We start from the raw sequence: 19,426 nt of genomic DNA on the forward strand, positions 1-19,426 counted from the left end.
GGAGTGTTTCCATTGATCCCTCTTTCGTCAGCGACGCTGTGACTTGTGTGTTATATACTATCAACCACGGCAGGCTCAAGCTGACTGGAGGTCAGCGAACAACTGTCCTGTGGTCAAATACTCACCAAACAAATCAGGTTTTTGAATGACATGGCGATGTAGAAAACTGCCCAAGAGAGACTTTATTGATGCAGGTCAGGTTCGAATGAGGGCTGCTTTTCGTGCTTGCTTGGTGGAGGTAGGCATTCACATAACGTACCTTCGACGCTGCTCACTTCTTGTGCTGTTCCCTTGTGGGCAACATTGATGTGTCTAGCCTGCAAAGCCGCTGGCGATTCCAATGGCTCGCTTCGGGACCGGGGTTGGTGTCAAATCCGCTCCATGTTGAGTCGATGAGGGGGCGACGGGGAGAGGGAGCTGCAACATAGGAGCTCTAGGGCCGGTCTAGTAGACGCGAGCAGTGCCTGCAAGCGGTGTTTCTTGGCTGCTCGGCTGTGAAGATGTGTAGCAAGCAGTGTCGGGCGTTCTGCCAATATCCACTGGAGTAGATGGCCAGAAGGACTGAGGCAGGAAAACAATTGACAGTTGATTTGTGTAGTTGGGCGAAATGTGAATTAGGTGCGCTAGCACTTCAGTTTTGCTGCGGTTTCAGTGTTAGGATCCGTTGTTCACAGTTGGCTGATGACTGATTTTTCGAGAGATTAAAAATGATAACGATATTAACCTCCTACAGTGACACCTTATGGCTATAGTTAATTGGCGCAGTCAGTGGCTAATGGAGCTAAACTTTAACGAATGCATGGTCATGCATCTATCCCATACTGCTAATCCGTCTCCCATATTCTGCCTGAATGAAACTGAACATGAAAGCGTGAATTCTTACGATATAAATACCCAGGTATGCACATTACATCTAACCTAATTTTGAAGCTTCACATTGGTTACATAATTAATAAAGCGTACAAAACCCTAGGCTACCTGCGATGTAATTTTTTTCGCGCACAGTTTTCTTTGAAATCAGTTCTTTATAGAACATTAATACGTCCAAAGCTAGATTACTCAACAGTAGTCTGGGAACCTAGCCATGACTGCTTAATTACTTCGAGTGAACGTGCTCAAAATAACTCTGTTCATTCTTTCCAACAACAAATCGAGGAGCAACTAAAACGGAAATGAAAGCTAATCTGCGTCTTCAATCATCAGCTTCATGATGAGTGGTTTGTCGGCTAACCCTATTTCAAAGGTTGTATAATCATTCGATAGTAAGGTGGAAAGTTGGGCGAGCTGAATCTTATTCATGATGAAGTTAGCGCCAAAAACGAGGAACAAAGTAGGAGAGAAGACAACACTGGCGCGGCGCTAGTGTTGTGTCTTTTCTCCTACTTTGGTCCTTGTTTTTGGCGCTAACCTCATCATGAATAATCATTCGAGCCTACACAATAATCTTTTTCATAGCCCTGTTACATATCGTGTCGCACCGATCATGCCCACAAAGTTGCAATCTACTTAAGCAAAACAGTTTCTTTCTTAAGCTCATTTGTTTCCCGTACCTCTAAAGAATGCAACGATCTTCCTAATGAAATTGTGTCTATTACTGAAATAAATTTTGCAGTTTTGGCTAGCATTGTATAAACTCTGACAGTTTTGTTCTGTACCAATTAATTTGTTGTCTTAGCTAACATTGTATATACAGGATTATTCATTAATGCACCCATTTGTTTTCTTACACTGTAGATTGTAAATTTTCCTGCCTAATGACTTATACAATGCCTCCACAGCCATGAGGATAAAAATAAATAAATAAATGAAATAAATATAAATACCCGCCAGGTTGCCCACAACTCGCTGGGCAGGTGGGCAGCATGCCGCAATGCAGACTTCTGACAAACAGACAAACAAAAACCCACACAACTGCTAAATGTGAAGAATAGCCACTTTAAGTACTATCGCACTAAAACCGACCAATGGTTACTATACTGGGGTTCATACACCAAGTGCAACGCTGTCAAAGCTAGCGCTCTTGCTTACGGTACTCACATATGCGATCAAAAAGTAGCGCATTCTATATGGTGCGGGAAAAAATTCGCTGCCAACACTGCCTCAATGTTCAACTTAAGAGCGTTAACTGCAGAAGCTCAAGTGATTACATCGACGTGCTCAGCAAAACGCGGAGAAGACCAAATCCAAACATCAAGCGGATATTTTGTTTCCGGAAACATTCGTTATAATTGTAGGGTGTGGACATCAAGGCACCCTACTTCTAGGACACATGCAGCGCCACCTACCCGAGAGATACTTCACTATACTATTGCGATTCACAGTCACCTAAGCTATACCCGGTATATCTCCTAATTAGATCAGTAATACATTTCGTAAACTTGTGCATCACAACACGGCGAATCATTTGACACCATCCGGAACCCCCTATGACAAACGGTTTGGCCGTAATAGCCATATGAAGGTCCTCGGATTGCACGGTTTGGGTGCGGGAGGTAGTCGTTGCGAATCCCAAACATACTGGTGTTTTCAGCTTCGTCTCAATTAGTAATTTTATCCTCCGGAACATGCCAAGTCATTTGGCACCACTTCAAACATCCCGAGTTGAATGCAACCAACGAATGGCCCCTAAATTTCATGGAAACGGTGGTACCGGGAGGAGGGTCCCACTTTGATGGCATGCTATACTGGCATATATATAATGAATCGAAAGCGTAACTATCAAGTGAGGCGCTACGCGTCCACCGTTGCTACGTGATATAGTGTCGTTACGAGGTCACTGTTGTCAGTAGTAAGAGCTGACGCTCGTAAAATAGCGAATGCTTTGCCTGCAGGCTTATATCACGTTTGTCATGAGCTTCGTTACATGCACTGTCATTGCTGGCGGCACGCTGCCGCTTTCCCGTGCTTTGCGTCACCTGGCCACAAAACAAGCGCGCAGTAACACGCCTCCCTTCATTTTATTCTGCGGACACTGCAACAGTGGAAATCCTTGTTTGCTGTGTCATCAAGTGGCGCCTATCACTGAGCACCATTGGGTATGGTGTTGGCACTAGTGCATGCCATGTGCTCAGAGGACGCCACAGGTCCGTGGTGAGTAGGGTGCCTGGGTGCGGGTGGTGAGGCAAGAACTGCAGCTTCTATTTGCTCCTCGTTTCTCCCTCATGTATCGCCAACGTCAAGTACGCCGATGCCGGTGCCACTAATAGCTGGCACCTGCAGCACAGCAATGGGCTCGGCAGCACTGCAATGATGTCACTCACCTGGTCAGGTGCTGGCACTTGCGCCTTTCAAGTATCGGCTAAAGCTCCTCTAATAAAATTTTGCCACACAGGAGCTACTAAAGAAGACTAAATTCACTTGAAGGCAACAGTGTGAGCACGGAGCAGAAGTGCGTTTAAACTGTCAATCTAGAAGTGCACTAGCGCGGATCGCTACCAATCGAAACTTTATAAACGCAGTACTGATCAGAGGCAGGTTAGGTTCAAAGTAGATTAACAAAAAGCCAACAGCAAACAGAACCACACAAACAGGCAGCTCTGAAAAGAGTGCACTAAAATAGAACACTAAATTTAACAGGCCGTCACTGTTGCGCTTCTTGTCCAATGTCCGAAGTTGCCTTTCAGTCACATACCCGCAGGAGACTGCAACACTTAACAGTTCTGGCTTGCTCTAGAGCTTGTCAGGCACAATTAAATCAATATCTTTATAATTTTCTCACAATATTAACATGAAATATTATATTTGGTGGCTGTTGGTCAGAGGTAGGTCTTCACTGTCCAACTCAAAATTTGGTACTCTGCTGCCATTCAGCAGAGGGACCAGTCTCATCATGTGGACACTGCTGCAAAGTGCCCATTTCAAGTCACTCCTACCTTATTTGCCAATCCCAGGGTGCGCATCCTTTTGGAATGCAACAGTCTTGAGGCTTATTCTGATTCCGTGGCACGCGTTGGGGCTGCGGCCACTCCTCAGATAGATGACAGGTCGCAAACACAAGGAAAATCGAACATTTATCCAGGCATTTACAACTTGTAAAAACGCGGTGCTGCCGCAGTCGTGCAGCGCGGTAGAAGGAAGGAAAGAGTCACGAGTTACGTAACATGACACCTCCGGAGGGAGGTGTAAAGAGGGAGAAAGCACGCGGGCGAGAGGGAAGGCGCACGGGGAGAAGGAAGAGAAAGAGCGGGGAGGAGAGAAGTCCAGTGTTCGCAGATGAAGTTGGCGCCCGGGCGGGAAATTCAAACTGGACTCGGGACAGCACACTCCCCGTCTGGTTATACATATAACCACTATGTGATGTGTTCAGTCCTCACACGGAATAAGCAGGACTGTCTCAGTCACAGGACGGAGAAACGTCTTAATCACTCCCCGTGTCGCCGTCTTGATCTCGACCTTTCGCACCCTGCCGTCCGCGCTCGCGATGGCGTTCACAATGAGTCCCATGGGCCACTCGTTGCGATGAATCTGGCTGTCTCTCAGGAGCACGAGGTCACCTGCCTTGAGATTCAGAGTTGTCCCCTGCCACTTCCGACGACTCTGCAGGGTGGTAAGGAACTCGCGTCGCCAACGGCACCAAAAGGTGTCGGCCAGCCACTGAACCTGCCGCCACTGTCGCCGATACACATTCTTTTCACCGAAGGCTGGTGGCACTGTGTTGCCGCCGACTTTCTGGGTCAGGACTGTTGAAGGAGTCAGCACTTCCCAGCACTCGGGGTCCGTTGAGACAGGAACGAGGGGTCGGGAATTTATGATCCCCGAGACTTCCGCCAAGAAGGTTACCAATACTTCGTGAGTAAGGCGACGAGAGGTACTCTCAAGAAGCATGGAGTCCAAAATTCGCCGTGTGACTCCTATCATTCTTTCCCACACTCCTCCCATGTGAGAAGCATGAGGGGGGTTGAATACCCAAGTGCATCCTTGGTCTGACAGGAATGTTCCTAGCTTCTCGTGGTCTGGGCCACTGGTGTCCAGTTTTAGTTCTGAGCACGCTCCAACAAAGTTCGTACCACAATCGGACCTCAGCTGCTTTGCCGGGCCCCTAATGGCGAAGAATCTCCGGAGAGCATTAATAAAACTTGAGGTGTCCATGCTCTCGATCACTTCGATGTGAACAGCGCGGATACTCATGCAAGTGAAGAGCACGGCCCAACTTTTGCTGTTGGCCTCACCGCCTCTGGTCCGACGAGAAGCGACTTGCCACGGGCCAAATACATCTAATCCGACATAAGTGAAAGGCGGCTCGGTGCTTAGCCTTTCTGCAGGCAGGTCTGCCATCTTCTGCTGCAGCTGCCTTCCTCTGAGCTTGCAACACGTAACACAACTGTGTATGTATGAGGCGATGTTACGCTTAGCTCCGACGATCCAGAACCCAGCTGCCCTGACTGCTACCTCAGTGAAATGGCGGCCTTGATGTTTTACCAGCTCGTGGTAATGCCGCACAATCAGGGTGGTGACGTGATGTCGTCCTGGCAAGATGATGGGCTTCCGCTCTAGCTGGTCGAAATGGTTTGCTCTGTCTAGTCGGCCACCAATTCTCAAAAGACCGTCGGAATCAACCCATGAGTCCAGTCTCCACAGAGGGCTTGACTTCGGAAGTCGCTTTCCTCGTTCCAAGCTTTTCAACTCTTCTGAAAAGGCTTCTTTCTGGACAGACAGAATAATGACTGCCTTCGCTCGGGCTAGGTGTTCTGTAGAAGGTCCTAGTTGTCGAGATGAGCTGTTATGCGGGCAGTCTGACACGTTGTGAGAGGTGCCCCGAAATTTGCTCACCAGCTGCACGAGCATTGCAACTGCGCGAGTCAGCTTAATCCAACTCGAGAAGCGCTCGAACCGCCTGCTGCCGAGTTCTTGCACGTCCACACTGGTTGCGAGAACGTTTGCCTGGGGCCGCACCTCCGTGTCGGAATCAGCATCGACCAAGTCGAACTTGCCCTTCAATACCCGCGAGCAGTGTTCTTGATGATACAAAAACTCCGGGCCTGTCAGCCAGGCCGATCCTGACATTTGGGCTGCTGGCACAAACCTTGTTCCGAGGTCCGCAGGGTTCACGTCTGAAGGAACGTAGTGCCATTGCTCTGGCCGTGTAGAACTCCTGATGCGTTCGACCCTGTTACTGACATACACATAAAACCTCCGAGTCTCATTATGTATGTAACCTAGGACCACCTTGCTGTCAATGTAGAAATTTACAGCATCAAGCTCCATATCTATTTCACGACTGACGAGCTCTGCTAGCTCCACTGCCAACACCGCGCCGCACAGTTCAAGCCTTGGGATGGTGTGTTCCGGATGTGGTGCTAGCTTAGCCTTTCCTATGACGAACCCGACATGGCACGCACCATCTGGATATGTCACTCTGAGGTAAGCCACTGCAGCCACAGCCTTGGTTGATGCGTCGGAGAATATGTGCAGTTCCTTGCGCTGTGCGGTAGTGAGTGAGGCATGGGAATAGGTGCGAGGTATGTCCAGCTGCTCGAGCAATTGCAAGGAGTCTTTCCACGTCTCCCACGCGGCCCTCTTGTCTTCAGGAAGTGGACAGTCCCAGTCGCATGTCCCAACGACCAGCTCTCGGAGGAGGGACTTCCCTTGAACGATGACTGGAGCAACAAACCCAAGTGGGTCGTACAGGCTATTCACCACTGACAAGACACCGCGTCGAGTGAATGGCTTCTCTTGGATTGGAGTCGTAAATGTGAAGACATCCTTCTTCAGGTTCCAAGAAACTCCCAGACTGCGTTGGATTGGCGGCGTGCCATTGCACAAGTCAAGATCCTTCAAATCCTTGGCACGGTCTTTTTCTGGAAATGCTTCCAACACTGTAGGGCAGTTAGAGGCTATTTTGTGGAGCTTGAGGTTTGACGCGGCCAACATCTGCTGTGTGCGGCGTATCAGGCTGATGGCTTCCTTGTCTGTAGAAAGAGACTTCAACCCATCGTCCACATAGAAATCCCTCTCGATGAACTGCCTGACGTCGCTGCCAAATTCTTCCTCTCCTTCTCGTGCTGTTCTCCGCAGCCCATAGGTTGCAACTGCTGGTGAAGGACTATTTCCAAACACATGAACCTTCATTCGATACTCCACCACGTCACTGTAGATGTTGTTGTTGCGGAACCACAGAAATCTCAGATAATTTCGGTGGTCGTCTCGTACCAGGAAGCAGTAGAACATGTGCTTTATGTCCACAGTTATGGCCACGGGTTCCTTCCGGAATCGGATGAGCACTCCGAGCAGGCTGTTGATCAAGTCTGGACCGGTAAGCAGCACACTGTTTAAAGACACGCCTTTGAACTGTGCACTGGAGTCGAATACAACTCGTGTTTCGCCGGGTTTTCGTGGGTGGCAAACACCAAAGATGGGGAGGTACCAACACTCTTCTCCTTCTCGAATTGGTGGAGCTTCCTCGGCATGGCCGTTTTTGAACATCTTGTCCATGAAGGCCGTGAACTGTTCCATCAGTTCTGGTTTTCTCTTCAAGGTCCGTTGGACAGCAGTGAGGCGTGACTCGGCCAAGCACTTGTTATTCGGAAGCCATGGCCTTGGAGAACGAAAGGGGAGAGGCGCTATCCAACTGTTGGATTTGTCCTTTGAGAACTCGTCGTCCATCAGCTTCAAGAACTTCCTGTCCTCGACAGAAAGGGAAGGTCTGTTGTCATCCTCCGTTGTCTGGAACAGCGTTTCAGCGATCTCATCGTCATAGCTGTGTTTCCTAGCAGCGTGCTGAGCTGGTTGGAAGCATTGTGTCGACCGCTGCATGGCAGTGAGCTTCTCCTTGACCAAGAAATGGTTCTCACATGGCTCGAAAAGGGAGGGACGTCCATTTTCGAGGACGTTTGTTTTGAGGTTGCTGACACAGTCCGGTGTGCGACTTCGACTTATGCAGACATTTCCTACGATGACCCATCCCAAATCCAGTTTCTGAGCAAATGGCGCATCAGCCGGTCCGTTGCGCTGTTGTCGAACCTTGTGTATTCTGAGGATGTCTCTCCCGAGGAGAAGTAGAATCTTGGCCTCAGGGTCCAAACAAGGAATGAATTTAGCAACAGCTCTGAGATGAGGGTGATGCAATGCCACTTCCGGTGTTGGGATCTCGGTCCTGTTGTTAGGCATTTCGTTGCATTCGATAAGCGTTGGCAACGGAAGCTTCACGGAGCCATGTATGTCTTCTATGAGAAAGCCAGACGCTCTTCTTCCTATTGCCTCCTTAGTTCCAGCACATGTCTTTAGTGTGTAGGGGGAACTGTGACCATTGAGTCCGAAAATGTCGAAGAACTCTGTTCTTGCAAGGGACCTGTTACTCTGGTCGTCTAAGATGGCATACATTTTTGCAGTCTTGTGAGGCTGAGTCGGATGACTGACTTTCACCAAGCAGATCTTAGAGCAGGATTTGACACCGTTGCTTTGACCGCAGACCTCTGTGCACTTGGATGACACCTGAAGTGCAAAATCCTTGTCTAGAATTGCATCTTCAGCATCGTTCTGAGCTACAGGAGGCCTGTGGCTGGCATTTCCAGCATGAAGCGCCGTGGCATGCCGATCGCTACCACAATCGTCACATTTGAGAACTGTTTTGCAGCCTCTTGCAAAGTGGTCTGTCGAAGCGCAGCACCTGTAGCATATCCCAAACTTTTTCAGCAAACATTTTCGTTCATCCAGCGGCTTTTCCCTGAATGCGCGACACTTCCGGAGGGGGTGAGGCTTCCTGTGCAGAGGACAATACTTGGTTGCATCATGCCACTTTAATGCGTCTGAGGGCGGATGGTCAGTGCTTGCTTCCACGTCCGTCATTTGCACTGAGATGGGTGCTCTTCTCGGGCTTCCATCCGATGCCCATCTGTCTGCTCTCGTGAGCCTTGAAGGGGTGCTGCTTGCGGAGCTGAGTTTGAAGCTAGGATCGTTTCTCGTTTTCGCTTGGTCCCTGATAAAGCTGGCAAAGAACGAGAAAGGGGGAAAGGCGACCTGATGATTCTGTTTGTACTTGGAGCCTTTCGCGATCCACATGTCTTGCAAGCGCTGGGGCAGCTTTTCTACAATGGGGTTTACCCCTCTTGCGGTGTCGAGATAGGAGAGCCCAGTCAGGTGAGGGTCACATTTTGCTGCCTCAACTTCAAGAAGGAGGTCTCCCAGCTCTCTCAATTTCTGGGTGTCTTTGTCGGTCAGTCTGGGGAAGTTCGAAATTCTTCGAAAGATGGCCTCTTCTATAATTTCTGGGCGACCATAGCATTCCTCAAGTCTTTCCCAAACTACCTTTAACCCGGCCTCTGGGCTGTCGACGTGCACGGAACGCAGCCTCTTCGCGTAGGTTGACGATTCGGTCCCAAGCCATTTCACGAGAAGGTCAAGTTCCTCGTTTGCCATGACTTCGAGAGTCTGAGTCATTCCCTTGAACGTAGATTTCCACGACCGGTAGTTTTCAGGGCAGTCGTCGAACTTCGTAAGGGAGGTACTCACAAGGTCGCGCCGAATCAGATACTTTGCCATGGCGGTCAGTTCAGGGGCGTTAGCTTCATCTCCCGGATGACGAGCAATGTTCTGCGTGATGCCTTGGCTGCGAGCGCTTGGTGTGCATGGAGCGCGGTCTTCAGGTGCTTCATTAGCGTTCTGACAGACGTAATGCTCCCCGCGGTCATGCTGCTGCGATTGCTGGCGCGAGCCGATGCGCACGTGAGCCTGGTCAAGCACGTAGTCAAAGGTACGTTGAGCGCGGTCTTCGGATGCCTCGGAGACAGTCCGACAGATGTGATGCTCCCCGCCGTGCTGATCTACGGCAGCCTCCAGGACGTCCGCTTGCGCTTCCGCGGCGGCCGCTTCTCTTTCCAACTGCATGACTTGTAACTCTGTGTCTAGCTCGGCTTTCTTGCGTTCGATTGCCGCAGCCGCACTTTTCTCTTGTTCTTCCAGTCTGGCCTTTTCCAGTTTCACCACGGCTTCTTTCCTCTTGAGAGAAGCCTGTACTCGCGCCGCGGCGGCCTCCGCTCTTGCTCTGGCGGCCAGCATGCTTGGCGTTGTCGAGACGGCCGAACGAGCCGAACGAGCTGAGCGCAACGAATGCCGTGACTGCACATAGCTTGCTGTGTTCTCAGAGCATGCAAAATGAGACTGGTCCGGACTCACTTGAGCAGCGGGCGACTTGCGGTCCTGTGACGCCATGTCGTCCGTGGCTGCGATGCGAAAACGGAACTTCTGAAGAGCGGAGCCAGCGGAGCCTAGGTGCTTTCGAAGATTGCGCGAGACACCGACTCGACGTTCAACGCGTTTTTACTATTCTGATTCCGTGGCACGCGTTGGGGCTGCGGCCACTCCTCAGATAGATGACAGGTCGCAAACACAAGGAAAATCGAACATTTATCCAGGCATTTACAACTTGTAAAAACGCGGTGCTGCCGCAGTCGTGCAGCGCGGTAGAAGGAAGGAAAGAGTCACGAGTTACGTAACATGACACCTCCGGAGGGAGGTGTAAAGAGGGAGAAAGCACGCGGGCGAGAGGGAAGGCGCACGGGGAGAAGGAAGAGAAAGAGCGGGGAGGAGAGAAGTCCAGTGTTCGCAGATGAAGTTGGCGCCCGGGCGGGAAATTCAAACTGGACTCGGGACAGCACAAGGCTGTTGAGCACCCAGGAGATTTCTCTTGTGTAGCAGCACGCCTCAAGAAGGCCACTGCAAAAGGCTGTAAAAAGCCATCCTACTCGGAGGGTCAAAGAGAAATAACTGATATCTGCAGGTGAAGCAGCAGCACAGAAAAACAGCCCAAAACCTTGCTCCCATCAAATTTACCTACCTGAGCAAGACCAACAAGTACAAACTGCATCACCCTGCTGTACAATGCTCAAGTAGCACATTGCCCGGCATACAGAGGGAGACCTCACTGCAGCTGCTAGGTTCTAGAGGAAATGATTGCACACAAGTAAAGCAGCACAGACCAACAAAGCAAGTCGTAATGATTACTTAACTGGAAGGCTACTACTGTCTAATTTCAGTCTTCAGTAAATAGAGTGCACTTCTTGATAGCTCTAGACTATGGGTGCCGCAGACTTTACAGTGTGTTGGGGAAGAAGCTTAACAGACTTGCAGGAACACTGACACCTACTAATATGCACTCTTACAGAGATGGAAGGCCATGACAATAATAATAATTTTCTATGATTTTCCTCCCACAACTGATAAAGACACTGCTGGAGTACTTATTGACACACGTAACTTAAAAGACTATAGACACCAAAAATTTTTCTTATGTGTTTCCTTCTTTGAAACAATAGACATTAGTACGTAGGAACCACTCCCTGGTATTGCTGTGTTACTGCTAAATTATTTATAACTGAATTTCTTCTAATGCTATTGGTTTAGGCCACTTGAGGTGTGCAAAAACTAGCAATACAATCACTACAATCCAATCCAACGCAACAAAATCACTGCAATAGGCAGGAATTTACCTCCTAATGTGATCTCCCTTTCCCTACTCCCACTCCCCAGGAATGGAACTTTGTGCCATCTTCCCAGCAGGAGCATCTGCTTCATGCAGATGTCGGTGAGTTGCGACACCACGGTTTCTTCAGCATCCGCATGGACATCCCCGCAGGGGGATGATGGTGAGCAGTGCATCCCCAGGGTCCTTAGTACCCGCGCTTAGCCGTGTGTGGCTCAGCCATTTCTGGGGAAATGGGGATCCTGGTGGTTCAGCCGATGCCGAGCGTTTGGAACTAGTAAGGCCCCTTGGCGGAGGCAACACACCACTTTGGCCCCAGCTTCCTGCAGACGCCACCTCCAGCCAGACCCGACCAAGGGAAATCAGCAGTCGCCTTTTCCTGCCCTCCCCTTCATCTTTCGCTTTCTTGTCTTCTTTCTCACAACTTTCCTGACTCCTCCTTTCTCGGCTTTTTTCACTTTTCATAGGCGGCTAGGGTGTAACTACCCTGAGTTGTCCATATTTGGTTACAGCAGTGGTGTACAGCTGGCGTGGGCAGGACTTGTTTTTAAGTTACTGTCTCATCCCCTAGTTGGGCTCCATGGCAGGTGGCTGGCATCATGGCCGAAGAACACATTTTTCTATGGCTGCTTCTTTACTTTCGAATGATCGCCTTCTGAAAAGAGGGCGGACCGATATAACCTCCTAGTTCTTTAACAAAAAGAAAACATCTTTCGCAAAGTTTTCATAGCGAACAAAAAGAAAAACCAGCCAGACTGCTATCCTTAATTATAGTCTCAAAAGTCCTCTCAAATTCCTTGGGCCCAAAATGCAAGGTGACAAAATTGGCTAGTGGAGACCTCTTGCTTGAAATCCTCGACATTACTCAAATATTGAAACTCGCAAACACTGAAACGTTCGGTGACATCCCTGTCTCTGTGACACAACGGAGAACGTTAAACACAGTATGTGGTGTAACCTCCAACAGTGACCTTCTGCACTTGACAGAAGAAGAAACGTTAGAAGGACTGTCTGATCAAGATGTAACAGGGTCAAAATACGCAAAGAAAACAAAGAAATTCTGACAAAACACCTGGTCCTGGCCTTTGCCTCCTGCACCCCGCCCGAGTCAATCGAGGTAGGTTACGCAAAAATCTCTGTCCTTCCATATATACCAAACCCTCAACGCTACTTCAAATGCCAGAGGTTCGGCCATGGCTGCCGAGGCCGCGATACCTGTGCCAAATACTCCTCGAATGATCATCAGTCCACCGACTGCGATGCTGCGCCACGCTGCGCAAACTGCGAAGGCCACCACGTCACTTATTCAAGGTCCTGTTCTGCATGGAAGAAAGAAAATGAAAGAATTACAACAGAGCTCAAAGAGAATATAACATTTAAAGAGGCAAGAAAGCACTCACAGTGACTCATGGCACATTCCCTTTTTTAGCACATACAAATTCTGCCGATGTGCGTGAGCGCAGCGCACCACACCGGTCTTCGGCTCCTGCCCAGCTCACAGGCGTTAACAATTTTTTTTAAAGAAATCTGCTCTGAAAAGTGTCTGTTAAACACACACACACAAAAAAAAGTTGTTTTGATGGTTGCCTATATTTGGCGACATGAAGAGAAAGCTCTCTCACCATAGTCAAATTTGGCGCTCGCTTAAGCCTATCTGCTTTTCTGCTCGTTTATTGTAACCATAGAGTTTCTATTACTAGGGTAATAGGGAGGGAAAGAGGGAAACAGGGGTGTAAAGCTGAGCTAGCAAAGTGGCCATGGGTCCACACATGTAAGTCGCTATCTTGAACACCATCTTACAACACATTATTGTGACCAGCACAGTTTCTTCTCGCAAAGTGAAGAATGGATAAAGTTTGAACTTGAATCCGGAAAACTGCGCTAGAGAAAATAATTATAATAGGCGGATGACACCAAGCGAATCAACCTTGCCGCCGCTTACTTTTTCACGGCATTCGGCTTTCTTAAAGCCATTGATTCAATCTGCTTAACAGAGTACACATTGGTGCTACTTATAAAGGATGTAGGTGTTCCAGCTTATATTTGTTTTGCGGCACTAATGCATGCGGTAAGCAAAGGTGACATTGTTAGAACAGCCGCGCAACGACAACGGCACAAGAAGGACAACACATGCTCGCTCTACCAACTGTTTATTAGACTAAAAAGAGGCGCAGTTATAATCCTCAGCTCACGCATATGTGACACAGAGCATTATCGCTCCGAACACAGCCAGTGACACGAAATCGGCATGAAAACAAGACATCAAATCCCCAGATATATGCATCTCACATTTAAAGCGGAGAGAAGAAATGCCAGAGCTGAAAGCCTGCGCAAGAAATGGGATAGCCACCCGGACACACCCTACGTGGATGCAGCCGGTCCAATTCAAGGGCGGATGATCATCGCCGCAACGAATCCCGAGGGCAAAATGATCAACTGCGCATCAGTGCGCACGTCCAACCCCATTCACGCAGAGGGGGCAGCCATTGCACTAGCGCTAGCAACCAACCCAAATGCTAATGTACACATAGATTCACAAAATTCCTGCAGAAATATAAACAAAGGACTAATCCACCAATCAGGTCTCACACTCTTAGGCAAAGATGCTACTAATCAAGCCTCAATCATATGGTTTCTAGGCCACATGGAACACATGGGAGGGAATGATGCTGCCCACCGGCCCGCCCAAGCTCCCTTATACCGGGATTCCTCCTTAGCCGACGAGGCAGAGGAACACGTTACACAGCCCATAACCAGCTTCACCGAACACCTACAGGCCTACAGACAGGGCAGACAGACACACCCCCCACCTCACAAAACTCTAGACGAGGCAGAAGAATACATCCTTCGTCGACTACAAACACTCTCGTAACTCCACTTAAACCCCATCAATGGTGCCCCTAACTGTACAAACAAGAGTGCCCACACTGTGGAGAAATAGCGACAGCTTTTCACGTGGCGTGGGCATACCAATTCAATCCCGCTACAGACAGGCTTTCCAATCCCAATTTGGAGCAGTGGGAGGCCGTTCTGCACTGCGAGGACACCGACCAGCAACGAGAACTGCTTCGCAGGGCCCACGCTGCGGCGCAGGCCAGTGGGCTGCCGGAATTGGCGGACCACCCAAGGCTCCAGTAACTGCAATTGCTTAAATAAAGTTTCAATCAATCAATAAAGACAGCATACATGTAATCCCAGAAACTTTCTTATCCCGTGCGTATAAAGTACTGTACTAGCTTTTGATAAACGGTTTTTGAAACCAAATAGATGAAAAAAAACTTTCATCAAAAGCAGTGTCATACATTGGAAGCAAAACCCACCACAACAAACAACCAAACACCCAGAATTTATTGAGTGGTACATGCTGTTTCGTACATTTCTGCCTCCAACTTGTTTCAGTCGTTCGCAATGAAGCTGTAAGTGCTGCTGCTTACGAAAAATCCCATTATGAGCTCGTCTCGCGCCAGAAACAATACGGCATCCTCTTCCTCGGCGAAGGAAGAAGACAAAAAAAAATGCAAAACAAAACGCTGACCATTCAAAATGAACCAGGCAAAGCAGTTGCTCCATTTACTTTAAGAATTCGTTTCCTTTTGTAATTGTGTTCGTCCATTTGGGGCCAAAGCAAATTTCCGACATGTATTTGCACTCGGCAACAGAGGACATGCAAAATCACGCGCGCTTTAAAGGACGAAATACACTCCAAGCGCGTCATAGTCGTGGTACTTGCCTTGAAACAGCAATTCAGAAGAAATAGGGCACCCATGTGAAGTTACAGTCGGTATGCGACGCTGCACACTCAGAAATGCTTCAAACGCGACGATTTCCCCGTTGTATTATCTCCGTGATAGGTACTAGGTAGTAAGGCATGTTTTATTACAGTTTCAGAGCTATTACTAGACAAGCCATGTAAGGACACTTTTAACAGACCCGACACCGCACAGTGTCGTGTCGGGATACAGAACCGGATAACACAATCAAAATATAAGACCTCGCATGCACTAACACAATCAAAATATATGACATCCTACGCACTGCATTATTACGCTGACTTCACACGTGAACAGTATTCTGACGTGACGGTTAGCATGTAATGCATTTCGAATCTACCGCATGCAATTATCTTTCTGCTGATCAAGGTAGCGGGTTAAAACGCTGTTGTTCGACATCCCGCCGAACACTTGAACTTACCCGGCCATGCATGTGCAGTGAGCTGCCTGTACGCTTCCTTCTTCTCGCAAAAGCGTCCACGCTTCGTACGGCTCCCCGGTGGTCCTCTGCGACGGGGTCACTTTTGCTTTTAAAAAGCAGCACTCTAAACCAAAGTCGGCTGCCAAAACTTGGCGCACGTGCCCTTCCGCTGCAAGAACGTACACCTTCAGCGAACGGTAGCACTTCATGCTCTCAGTAGTGTAAGGGCCGGGCGTCTGAACGAGATAAACGTATATGTCGCCAAAACGCTCGTTTGGCCACAATTTCGGGTCGTTTCTCCAGTCCTTCAAAACGAAGGGGTCAGGGTACTGTTTCCCGTCGACTTTCAACTTTACAACCATGGAGGAAGGAAAGAACTAAGGAGAGGCCCTGACGTCACATTTTGTGAAGCCGCCCCGCAACCGGAAGTTGGCTCGGCTTTCCTCACTATCTTTCTTCTCCACCGAGCTACGGGCGGGCTTCGCGCGCGGCTCGCAAGCACTTCGTAAAAGAAAGGTATCAAAAAAACCGCGCCGCTCGCCGCTACACTCCTACACCTCCCTCCCCGCAAACACGCACCTAGACACAGACCGGCGCACAGGTGCTGTGAACATTTTCCGACGCCAGGCGAAGAAAGACGACATTGCGCGCCGCTCATAGCTCAGCTCACCATCCTCCTCGGGCTACCGTACACCCGCCGTGTGGCCTTCGAAACGCAGCTCAGCATCGCCGAGAGCGGCTTCATGTTTCTGTGCTGTTTGGTGAGGTGCGAAAGTTCGCTGATCAAAACAATCAACGCTTCTTCGCGTGTCGAAGCGCGGTTCCGGAGTGCCACCTTTTCGCGAGATTCATTTCAATGCACCGATCGCTCCGCGTAACGACACCAAGTTTGACGAACAAAATATCAAATGAGCGGTTATTTGCCACATTTAAAAGCAATCCTAGATGCGTGCGTAACGTTACGACGCCAGGCATGTAGACTTTAACACGCAAGGCCGAACACACCGTGCCGAAAGCCCGTCCACCGCCACCGAGAAACACTCGGGCCCCTAGCAACAACGACGCTAACGACGCCGTACGCCGTTGCTAGTGGCCCGAGTTTTCTTAGCAACAACGACAACGTTGCTAGTGGCCCGACTTTTTAAGCCTAAATTTTGACGTCACTTCCGCCACATTCTTGTCAATGCATTGGGAATACGAAGGGCCTCTCCTCTCTTTTTCCTTCGTCCATGTTTACAACATATCGCTGCCGGGCGATTTCAGGCAGTAACTTCGCGTACTCTGACAGCTCCATCGCTTCCGAGGCACGTACTCGAGCGTTGGAAGCCAGCCGAAGCACGGCCGGACTCGAGGGGGGCGCTCTAGACCGGCCGTGGCTAGGGTGCCTCGATGCACCCTAGCCGTGGCCGAAGAGAGAGCGTTTTGCCCATCGCCGCTAGGAAGGAGAGCGCTGCAGTCGCTGCACATGCGTTCCGTGACGTCACGTTGTTTACTCGAGGGAGCCACCACCCCGTTTCAAAGGGGGCGCTCCTATCCATCCATCCACCCATCCATCCATCCGCTGAGGTCTGTGGGAGTACAGTGAACTAGAATATTGGGTAGTGTGCTCACTCCGCGCCGGCTCAATGGGGGAGCGGTGGCCCAGCGAATGTCGACAGGTTTCTGTTTCGCGGCGCCGACACGAGGTGGCGCCACAGTAGACTTCACGGTAGGATTTGCCGTCGCCGTCAGTGCGCCGTGTGTATTTGTGGGCTCGTTGTTGTTCTGTTGTGCGGTTTTGCACTGGTTTGAGCGCTTCTCGGGGGGTCATTTCACGTTTTTGTTCACGTATGGTGCCAGTGCTTGTTCAAGCTTGCCCAGATAAGCGGCCTTCAAATGCAGGGCCCTCCAGATTCAAACTTGGGTGCCTGCGCATGACCACGATGAGCACGTAGGTAGAAGTGACTGTAGACTTGTTTTCTACGTAATAGGGTATGTTGCACGGAAGTGTGTACTGGAGACAAATTGCCAAATGCGCATTACCTTGCTTACAATGCAGTCTCCCAATGAAAACTGTTTTCCTGCGAGGCTGACAAAATACCGCGGCCATGGAGGACTGCTCTACCCACCGGCGCAGCTTTATGGATTTGTGTTGAAGCTTGAAAACCTCTCCACAGAAAACCTCACAGAACCAACTTCTTTTTGAAGTCTGCTTCTAACCACTTCCAACATATGAAGAATGCTTTCGGAATGCAGCGAAGAAAAACTCGAACGGGCGAAGCACAAACTGAGCCGTTGCTGACGCTGCTCTGAAGTGCTAGAAAAAGTTGAACGAAAAAGAGGCGAAGTGGTTTAGTTTACGGGGTTTTATCGTCTCTGAGCGACTCAGGCTATGCGGGACGCTATAGTGAAGGGCTCCGGAAATTTCCACCACATGGGTACAACTCACTGCAACCTGGGGTTCTTCAACGTGCACTGACATCATACAGTACGTGGGCCTCTATAATTTCGCCTCCATCGAAATTCGACAGCCGTGGCCGGGTTCGAACCCATGTCTTTCGGATCAGCAACCGAGCGCCATCTGAGCCACCGCTGCCAGAGGCGAAATGAGCGAGCATAAATGCATGCAGTGATGACAAATCTGCCTCATTCTTTATTTTTTTTAATAGCAGTGGATGCTGCATGGCTGTTCAAAAAAATGTGAAGTCAGTTACTGTTGTCTCGAAATTGTTTCGGTACGTGTGCCTCGATCTTATTTAGCGCAAAGCGCTAATGTTAAATGTTAAATAATGTATATGCCCCCCCCCCCCCCTTCCTTGTACTTTCGCTCACTTATGTGTCTCCCTTCTACCTCCCTGCCCCTCTGTGTTATGTGTGCTGCAGCTTGGCTCCTTGCGAATAGAAATAACTGCTGCCGCCGTCACACTCTCCATTCCGCGTTTGTCCCTGGCATATAATCAAATTCCGCCACACCACATTAACTTTAAGTATTAAGACAAAAAGCTGTATGACCCCTCGGTACGCAGTGCGTTGTAACTGCAAGGAAACATTGCAGGCACGAGTGACAATACGTGATCATTCCTGCGTGCCAAGCGTATACTGATAAAAGTTGCTCATGTAACCCCTCATGCAATGTCCCTTGTGGAACTTTGAGAAATAAATAAACATGTGCACATGCCAGAAATTAAGTTCCATTCAAGATCTGCCGAGCCATTTCGATGACACACACGCGAATGTTGCGATAATAATTCAATTTGTCGGCGCGGCTACCACGGCTACTGCGACGCCAGCCGAATGCGCCACTCGCTTTCACCCGTGAAGACGCGTGCAGCGCCACCACGCGCCACCGCGCCCTGTCGACACTAGAACTCTAGTCGACACCGGCGGGGTCACCCCAAGCGGGCCTGTGAGCACACTACCCAATATTCTAGTTCACTGTAGTGGGAGTGTCCTCTCATATTCACATAGAGTTTCTTACTATTACCTAGAGGGAAAGCTGGCAGCCCGTCTATGGGAGTTTGCATGGCGACCCCTCGAGACCACTTCAGCCACCATGGGCGCTCAAAGCATCATGGGGCGGTGAGCTACTTGTTGCGGAACTGCAACTTTCGGCCAAAAAATAATAGAAAATAAAGCTGTTTGATAACTACAAACGTCCTAACATTCAATATCTTGTCTAATGATTGCAACAAACGAGCAGAAAAGCATTTAAGTGCAAAGTTCGCCCAAAATAAGAGACGACTCGCTCTCCTATTGGCCAAGTAGTGAACACTATAAAAACTAATATTTCATAATTAACAGGCGAACTTTTAAAAGTAAATATGTTTTCAAAAAAGGTGT

General features: G+C 49.4%; 2 protein-coding genes and 1 long non-coding RNA gene across 7 annotated transcripts in view; all 3 read right to left on the minus strand.

Annotated features, from left to right (window-relative positions):
- Positions 1-19,065, minus strand: part of Snp (Snipper) — a 302,062-nt gene extending 282,997 nt beyond the window's left edge. Inside the window, exon 1 of the mRNA XM_089541710.1 lies at positions 19,051-19,065. The gene's annotated coding sequence lies outside the window, so the exon portion shown is untranslated. The remainder of the gene's footprint in view (positions 1-19,050) is intronic.
- LOC149365281 (uncharacterized) lies at positions 163-4,008 on the minus strand. The gene is made up of 3 exons (XR_016282582.1): positions 3,873-4,008; positions 1,824-1,880; positions 163-561 (listed from the first exon to the last, which is right to left on the minus strand). It is a non-coding gene; the product is annotated as an uncharacterized LOC149365281 (long non-coding RNA).
- On the minus strand, positions 3,994-16,772 carry LOC149365282 (uncharacterized). Of its 5 annotated transcripts, none has more exons than XM_089541613.1 (4): positions 15,608-16,599; positions 14,387-14,563; positions 12,632-12,735; positions 3,994-10,660 (listed from the first exon to the last, which is right to left on the minus strand). In XM_089541613.1, the coding sequence occupies exon 4, from the start codon at positions 10,144-10,146 to the stop codon at positions 4,303-4,305; it is 5,844 nt and encodes a 1,947-aa protein (XP_089397739.1). In that variant the 5' UTR covers positions 10,147-10,660; positions 12,632-12,735; positions 14,387-14,563; positions 15,608-16,599; the 3' UTR covers positions 3,994-4,302. The 5 variants fall into 5 exon arrangements, with proteins under 5 accessions (XP_089397739.1, XP_089397733.1, XP_089397724.1 ...); XM_089541607.1 differs by having other exon boundaries at positions 3,994-12,071; XM_089541598.1 differs by having other exon boundaries at positions 11,424-12,735.
- Positions 19,066-19,426: the final 361 nt, after the last annotated feature.

This window comes from Amblyomma mixtum, chromosome 1, assembly GCF_055824585.1.
Source record: "Amblyomma mixtum isolate Tamu chromosome 1, ASM5582458v1, whole genome shotgun sequence".
Classification (NCBI taxonomy): Eukaryota; Metazoa; Arthropoda; class Arachnida; order Ixodida; family Ixodidae; genus Amblyomma; species Amblyomma mixtum.